Genomic DNA, 9,349 nt, shown 5'->3' with positions numbered 1-9,349 from the left:
TTTTGTCCAAAATTCATATGTGGCCCAAAATTTTTACACGCTACAGAAAATCTATACCTGCCCTGCTGCAGGGTTTGACGTCGTGTACGTACGTGAACTGCTTTCATCAGAGGGACACTGGGCATAGTTGTCATATAAACGTTTATGAAGTAACAATCACAGTTTATCATAAATCAATACAAATAACATTGCCAATCTTTAATAACCCCTGGCGCGACACCAAGGGCTGAGCCCTATATAATATTATATGGGTATTCAATGCGACTGTTACATGGCTTACCTGTATTTTCAAGTGAATGCATGTGACCAAGAAGATTATGAAACGTGTATTTTACCAGAAACCCTCGTGAACCATCATCAATGTTATCAGATACAAATATTAAAGTCATTTTATTGAAATCAGATTTGATATTGTGTGGTGGTTGATTCTTATTACAATAACGACCTATAACTCGACCATACGTTGATGAACTGCTGAATATTTTGAGATAGTCTGCATCACAGAATAAGTTTGTCCTGTCAACATCAAAATCTTCGAATTCCAATGAAATATAAGATCGTTTTGGCGCCAGTATTACCCACGAACATATCAGTGTGGTTTGATATGGTATTGGAAAGTCAATTGTTGACAAGACGCCACTTTGCTCACGACATCGTTGCATCATTGGGCAAATTCTGGAAGTTCCCTGGCAACTTGTTACATCTGTATAGGAAAGAAAAGAGATGTCAATGGAAACACTAAACTTGTGAGTTGTTTCAGACAGACGAAAAGTGTTAAATTTGTTCAGCTTAATCAAATAATTACGATTGAAAGGAGAGTAAATAATGTTTTAATTGTTGTTATTCTTTACTCTAAAAAATCTAAATCATTTAGTATTTTAATCTAGTGAAGTATGAATTCCATAAAATCAGCAAAAAACCTTCATGATGGGTACCTCCTGATGTAAATATACGATATACGAAGGGTACATAAGATTAACTGTTAAAGAAAATATGTTATCAAGTAAAACTCGAATAAGTGTCATCTGATGACTTGTTAATGCCACAGTAGAGATGTGTCAATAATGGTGATTTTTAAATTAATTTCTTGATCGAAATTCTGACTATTTCAAGGCTTGAAAATCTTTACCGTCGGTAAGTCTGATATAAAAGTCAGTTTGAGCTGATGGCTCAAAGAAGTTTCCTTTTCCGTCTTTGTTCTCCCATGGTAGATTATCTCCATACAAGCAGTGACTCCCTGCATACTCAAAATATGTACAAGGAAATGGGCCATCTAGAAAGCATAACGTTGCACATTCTTCCAAGTAAAGTGCTGGATATTCACGGGTACCATTGTAACCAATATTGCCAGAAATAACTGATCGAAGGCCAGGTCGTCGGTAGAACTCTTCGAGTACGTTACCTAAAATTAGTTTGGAATAGCAGTTACTGAATCATAGCAAAATAAGTAAGACATTACACTCACTATCGAAGGATTAAGCTAGATGAGTGCCGATAGGGATTCCGGATTCGAGCAAGATTCACTGACCTTGAGCAAGATAGTTTACTACTGTCACTTTTTCTTTAAGGGCTTCTTAACTATATAAACGACAGAGTAAATAATCTTCTTTCCGAGGTAATACTTTCAAGTTCGACGCTCTGGTCAAGGTCACGAATGGCAGGTTGCTTTAAATAGTGTTATTTCCTTTACAATATTTTAATAACTCCTTCTGAAGACGTGTTAGTTTACGTAGTACAAAATACACAAATCGCTCAATCCGTGCATTTTATATTTGCAATCTACTGAAATCTTAATTACTTAAAACAATTTGCGTTTTCTTTAATCTCATCGAGAATAAGTAAGTCTCTTTTAATTGTGTCAGTACATGAATTAACATGGAAGACGGCACAAAACTAATTGACGGCTATTTCTGTTGTCGGCGCGGCAAGCATGTGTTGCAGGAATATGACTGTGAAAATCTGGCGTCCCTTGTTCATTTGATACTAAGTCTTATATAGAATATTGCGTCTGTTGCTCAGTTTAATTGTGTTTTGTATAAGATGAGTTTATAATTTGTTTGTACAGAATGAAGTCTTTTCTTAGATTATAATTTTTTTTAAAGAAGTACATAACTATTTAGCCAATAAAGTTTCAGAAATTTCAGCATTTTGGGAAAGGCATATCGATCGTTGTGAAAATACAATTTTTATCGTCCATTTTGTTCTGTGTAAGTTGCAAGAAATTATAATTTTCACCAATTTTGACAAATGAATAAAACCCTGTAGATTGACGCTGAATTGACAATCGGAGATTTATGGACTCAAAGAAAAAGAAACCATGACAAAATGAAAAAACACGAAAAACGAATTACCTTTTTGCTTCGAATTTTCTCGATTTTCAAGGCTAAATCCAAAAACGTCAACATGTCCACCAACGTCGCATGTTGGACCAGGAAATGCTGCAATAGCAATTGTCCTGGCAAAGACTGGTGGATATATTGTATGGAAGTTTGGTTTTTCAAACGTGGCACTTTGAAACAGCTGATTTTTTAAAAAATAGAAGAAAAAAGCGAAGATTACAATACAATATGAATCAACTACATTTAACACATAATTAATACAAAGAAACGACACGGACTCAAAGGTTTTGCCGAAACCCTGGGGCAATTGCACACCCCAGCGTCGTCAACCCTTTCCCTAAGGGCACTCGCTGATTAGAGTGACCTCAGAAGGGAAGGGGCCATGTTACCAGGGGATGCACTACTACCATGGCGTGGGAGTCATGGTGTCACAGCGGCCTTGAAAGTGATATCAAGTCCCTCCGGGGATCCAACCGCACATCAGGCAATGTACTGCTGGGCACCCATTTTGTCCCATGACAGTAACCCCATGGAACTTTATTGAGTTTATACGTCTATATACAAAGATATACGCTGCATATGCAATTAGTATTCTGTTCTATATACATCAATATACGCAAATATGCTAAGCGCATATCAAGCATTTTGTCTAGTGAGAGTACCCCACCCCCCAAAAATAGCGTCAACGACACTGAGGTTCCTCACGTGTGAGGCCAGTTGAAGTAGTTGGTTGTTTGTAAGCAGTAATTGACTTGGAGGCATGGGGTTGGGATAGGGGATACACACGATTTGTGTTAGATGCATTTAATTGTATATACGGCATGATTCTACAAATAATATAAGTTGCATACTTAACACCAATCTGTCCTGATGGAGTATTTGGCGGTTTATTATCAGGCGATTAGTAAAGTGAGTGAGCGCCATTTACTGCATTGGAATGCAGGTGAGCCAAAGTAATTTCTCTGTCAGCACTCTAGTGAAAATTGCTTCATTGTGTTTTTCAACATTTAAATTTGTAGTATACAAGTGAATTGCATTTTCATACTGATCTACTTGACCAGAAAATTCGTCAGCCATTTGCTGAAGTAGGCTTATATCTTCTTGTGTATATTTGCCAACTCTGAGACAATTAAGTAATTCTGCAAAATGTTTATCATCTTTCTGTCGTATAATATCTGTCAGTTCATGCTCTGTAAAGTACTCTTTCCAGCGGTTTATCGATACAGGGCAATATCCTTGGTATATGTCTTCAAAAATCCATCCATCCATGACAGGTTTGAGTTGCAACATATCACCTACAGAGACTATTGACACACCACCAAATATTTTTATTTCCTTTGATTTCTTGAAGACGGAGATTAATAAAATTGAATAAACTGTTACCAACCATGCTATATATCTCACTGAAGTATTTTTAATTTGGCATTTTTTTCACGTCTTTATTCCCAGGTTTTTTACCTTTTTTTTTCTTTTAGAAGAGTTTATTCAAATCTGCAAAATTTTCCAATACGAGTTTGAAGTTACAGCATCAATATGGAATGCTGAATACAATATATAGATTATTAGAAAGAAGTCAAAGTTTAGCGGTAGGGCATTCACTTCTCTCGCGTCTAGTGAAAGAAAGAGATCAAAGACCACTAATTTTCTTCGACACACCTAGTCAGATCGAAAAATACCTCTCGAGTTCAGATAAACTTAAAGAAATAGTTATGCCATCATTGCTATGAAAATCTGTATTTAACACAATGCTAACGTGTATTTAACACAATGTAAACACAACCCTCATATTTTGAATTGGTTTGGCAAGCCTAAGGGGAGTTTTCAAATTGCCCTTGGTGCTAATGGGGCACCGTTTGCAAAGTGTGGCAAAGCAACAGCTAGGCTAATCAGTTTTGTGAATGTTGGTCACAGGCTGGCCAGCCCTGATGAAAACTCCCTTCTTTTAAGTGCTAACCTAAAAGAGGAAGACCCTTTACTAATAGAGTATGCTGGTTCCCTAGCAAAAGAGCTACAGGTCATTGAGTCAAAAGAGTATGTGATAAATGACCTTAAGGTAAATTTTGAGGTGTTTCTCCTGCCTTTTGGTCAGAAAGGTTTGGCGGTGATTTCAGGTGAATTGTCAAATGCCAGGGAATACTTCAGCTCGTTTGGCAATGTTACCAAATATTACAAAGGCCACATAGAGAGAGATATAGGTCCTGGTAAAAAGTGGACAGAATGGGCCTATGAAAAAAGGGTGAAGGATGCTGAAGCTGTGGCAAAATTATAATAAAACTTGATGAAAAGATTATGCAAATCCGACACTGACCTCTCAAAAGTGAAATCGAGACAAGAATTCATACCTAGACTGGGTAAGTATATAACATATGCAAAGGTAGAGCCACTCCACCTCAAAAACAATGCATGGCAGTATTTTTCCAAGAGACTTCTGTCAGATGCTTTTGCCAAAACTGACCAGAGTGTTCTTGACAATGGTCTAAAGCTGGAAAAGCTACCAACTAATTCCTATCTCTATAAATTCCTGTATGCCCTTAGGTATAATGTCAAAGCAGGTAAACTGTACACCCAAATTGTGAAATACTTTGTAGAAAACAAGGTAAGTAAACAGAGTCAAGCAGTCAACGTGCATCGCTTTACTGGCGAAGAGTCCAGGAAGGTAAGGCGTTACTTTATGTCATTGATTAAGGCCCTAAGGGGACCTAATGATAATGCACAACAAAGGGCAAAGTTGACCTTGTATGCGTACATTGGCATTCTCCTTCATGATATAACTTCACGGTGTTCAAGGTTTAATCTCAGTGAGGGTGACATCGCTATACTTAAACAAAAGTGTCAGTGGTATTTCAATTTGCATTCTCCCTTCCTCACAGCCAATAACACTATCTTGCACATTGGATATGTTGTACCAAAGCACACATCTAAATAATACAGGAAGTTCAATATGGGGTTGGGTCTTAATACATTAATACAATGGAAGAAAGATAAGCCAATCATTTGAGCTTACTTGAATACAGTTATAATTAAACACCCCAGAACAGATGGTCTCTCATAATCAGGCATGAATACGCACTACTGTATTGGCTACGTACACAAGACCCCTTTTCTGATAATTATAAGGGGGGTCATATGGGATTGAAAGCCATAGAGAAAGCCAAATATATTCCAGACAGATATTATGATGACCCCAGTTACTGTTTTTTGTGGTAATGGGAAGCAGTGTTCCTCTGAATCTTGTGAAATTTGTAGCTGCAAATTACGGAGGAAATTAACACTGCGGCGACTGCTTCCTTTCTACTAAGGTTTGCACGACCTCGCTCAGCCGTCGGATCGCGCGAACATCTGGTTTTTATCAATAACCAGACGATCGGTTCTCTCGAGAACGATCCATGAAATATTGGGCAAAGTGAGAAATACCTCAATGTGTAGCAACCGGGGTGTTCGTTATTTACATATCAAAGAAAAATGATTTCATGATTATTATCTGAATAGAATCATGAAATACATATGAAAAATGAAGTGCGAGTGAATGTTATTTGTCATCGGCGGTGTTTACTGTTTCTCTGCCTGGGAAACATGCGTCCGTTCGTGTGACCTCAAAGTGTTTATACTGTACGCAAACATTAGAAATTTTTAGACGGCACATCTGTTGCCGCTGACGTCAAACATTGGTTCGTAAGCTCATCTCTTTCTCTCGCTTGTATATTACAGGCAGTGAGAAACCACGATGCAACAAGAAATAGAGCGTAGACAGGAATACTACGAAACGAGTATTGCCGGTGGTACCGTGAACAGACCATACACAGACCTACGAACTGGTAATTTCGATCTTTTACCGGAGTTCATTGGTCCAGAGCCGGGGCTTATCAACCCACTGCCAGACGATGCTTCAGAAGTCGAATGGTTTTTGCAAATATTCGACGAGGATCTGATAAGATTCATTACCCGATGCACTAATCGTTACGCTAGACAGAGGAGAAGGGCAAATGCCAGGGAACGGCAAAGATCGGCCTGGACACCGACGACAGTTGTCGAAATGAGAGCATTCATTGGAGTGATGGTGCTGTTCGGAATTTGCTGGCAGCCTAGCTTTATTGGTCGGACCATGTTTGCTTCGGTCATAATTTCGTCAAGAGAACTTTTTCCCGTGATCGCTTCAAGCTACTGATGCGATATTTATACTACAGCACACAGCCGTACTGTGCTCGTAACACAGCCATGTATACAGCCCAAAAAATAAGTGAGAAACGGGATAGGATGTTGAAAGTACGAAATGTCATTGATCGAGTGAATGCAAACAGCCGAATGCACCGGAGCCCGATGTGCGAACTGGCAATCGACGAAGGAGTCATCCCCTACCGGGCCGCACAAAGAATGTTCTCTACAATCCAGCAAAACCGCACAAATATGGAATGAGAGTTTACACTCTCAGTGAGTCCGCCACGGGTTACGTTTTCAACGACGAAGTCCATCAACCTGTCGCTGATAACTGTCATCACCCGCTTGATCCCGATGCTGCAGACGACCCCCGAGTTTTCAGGGGAAATAGACCTGGGAAAGTTGTTTCCCGGCTGATTCGACCTTACTATGAGTTAGGACATCATGTCATTATGGACTCATATTACACTTCTGCCCCGTTGTTTGACCATCTCTACGTGCATAATATTGCTGCCACGGGAACCTGCAGAATGTACACCTTAGGCTTACCCGATGAAGTAAAGAATGCCGAAAACTATGATCCACAAGTCGTACCGCCTGATGCTGACGACGAAGAGCGATGGCCACGTGGTAGTTTCTCGGTATTTCAAGACGGCGCAATGACAGTATGTGCCTGGAAAGACACAAAAATGGTGAAATTTATGAGTACGGCAGTCTCTGCACGGAGACCGAATCAAGCGCTAGTGAGGCGCCAATGTAAAGATAAAAGAACCGGTGCTTTTGAACGAATTGAAGTACTATGCCCGAACGTTGCTGTAATGTACAATCAGTACTTCAGAGGTGACTTGACCGATCAACAGCTGGCTTACTACACGCCAGGTCGATCATCGCCACGGTGGCACAGAGCTGTGTTTTACCACGAGCTGAACAAGGCACTCATGAACGCTTTCCACAACATGGCATCAGTTCATGGATACGGTCAAAGTGGATCGAGATACAGACGTCAGCTCATGTTTCGCGCCCAAGTAGCAAAACAGCTGATCGGTAATTTCTCATCTCGGCAACGTCCCCCAAGAGGAACTAGTCTGATGGCACCACGTCTCATTCCTACCAATGTGGAAAGAGTTGGTCATCGAATGGGTCGCAATCCGGACGGAAGACGTAGTTGCGTGATGTGTCGACGTGCAGGACGGATAGTAGGCCATGGAACTCGTCCCAATCGTGTTCATGAGACAATCAACTGTTGCCTCACCTGCCAGTTACCACTGTGTCACCCACGGTACAGACAAGCGTGCTGGCGAGAGCACAATGTGTGAATGCCATTTGCAGAGGACCGCAGAACTTGACTATGCACGGACTGAACATTTGTCGGTATTACAACCCTTTATTACACAGTTGACATGGAAATAAAAAAACATTCACTCGCAAACTATCGGTGAGTACGATGTACTTTTGTGTGTGGTTGTGTGAAGTGAATGATTGAGTCTAACACGTTTGCATTTGGGGTAAAGATCGAGTTACAACGATGATTGCATCGGACGATCGCAAGACAAGGTCTCAGCCAGAGCAGTTCCTGTTTTGGCAGAGAGCGAGTCGATGTGCGATGAAAAATGCATCTGAGTAGCTAACAGTCGATTTCCCCGGTCTGTAATCTCTCAAATGCGTAATAAAAATATTTTTTATTATGCAAATAGTATTCGACATTTACATACGGCTCCCTAGGCTGTACGAACCTCGAATACATCAACACAGTAAAGATCACATGTCAGCTCAGGGTAGTTCAGACCATAACTGCTCAAACTGACAGCTGACGACCGACAAACATGGAAACATGAGATCGGCCTTGTGGGAACCCGTCGCCTCAGTGTTAAACGGTCCGCAGTGAGTGGGAAAATAAGCAAAATTCTGAAAAGTATATGGAAGTAATATGCTTTGGATATTGTGCATGCCTTCACAGTATAAATTTTAATGGATATAGTAGCTATACAAAGATGTTGATACGTTTTGCCTACATAAGTTAGAAGCTAAATGTTTACATTTTGTAGGATTATAAAAAAAATCATTAACAGCTGAGAATGAAATTTTTAAACAATTAAGTGCAAGATTGAATTCAGTGTTTCTCTGAGAATGATCTCTGTGCTTTGATACATATATCAAAGAATTTCAATATTTTAGAATTAAGAGGGATCATAATTTAGTTTCATAATCACTGCTGAGCCTATATCCAATGGTTTTTAAGTAATGTATTTTAATATTTTGGCTGTATTTTTAATGGAATTGTAAAGTCTGAATTTGTAAAATTTAGTTTTAAACAATTCTTGTTCATGGGACTGCAAAAGTTAACTTCATTTGCTGAGTTAAACATTGCAGCAGAGCTTTCAAAGAGTTGGTACTCTATTACGTGTTTGACCAATGCTTAAGAAATAAATACATGTAGTGTTATTTTACTGATACAGTATCTTGTTCATATTTAGGATGCCTTTCATTCTGAAACCACCATTGTATGTAAGGAATATGGACTGTAATTTACTGCATGTCCCAGTAATCTTTTAAGCAAAGTAATAAAGATCACAAACTTTGATGAAATATCAAATTGTTTTTTTTTTATTTCTGTATGATTTAACATGTGCAGAAACATATGCTGATTTCATGCTGTGAATAAAGGCCAAAAAATGTTGAAATCTTCACTGCAATGAAATGATTTCAAAAATTGAACAAGAACATCAAACCCCAGTAGTTCAAAATTTCTTCGTGACAATCACCAATCAAACATGTTCAGGAACCCCATGTTTGTTCCAGCAGCCATAGTGGATGTTGATCGTCACTGTTTCTGATGTCGTCCTATAGCGCACGAT

At 39.3% G+C, this 9,349-nt stretch overlaps 1 protein-coding gene across 1 annotated transcript; it reads left to right on the top strand.

The window, feature by feature from the left end:
• Nucleotides 1-6,748: 6,748 nt before the first annotated feature.
• On the top strand, nt 6,749-7,810 carry LOC139125772 (piggyBac transposable element-derived protein 4-like). The gene has a single exon (XM_070691868.1). It carries the CDS (start codon nt 6,749-6,751, stop codon nt 7,808-7,810), a length of 1,062 nt encoding a protein of 353 aa, XP_070547969.1.
• The last annotated feature ends 1,539 nt before the right edge of the window (nt 7,811-9,349 follow it).

The sequence above is a fragment of the Ptychodera flava genome, assembly GCF_041260155.1.
Source record: "Ptychodera flava strain L36383 chromosome 3 unlocalized genomic scaffold, AS_Pfla_20210202 Scaffold_26__1_contigs__length_13983176_pilon, whole genome shotgun sequence".
Taxonomy (NCBI): Eukaryota; Metazoa; Hemichordata; class Enteropneusta; family Ptychoderidae; genus Ptychodera; species Ptychodera flava.
Note: the sequence above shows the minus strand (reverse complement) of the source record. Positions and strands in the feature narration are given on the sequence as shown.

Coding starts and splice junctions, on each gene's coding strand:
- LOC139125772 (XM_070691868.1), top strand. CDS start 6,749: ATGAGAGTTTACACTCTCAGTGAGTCCGCCACGGGTTACGTTTTCAAC.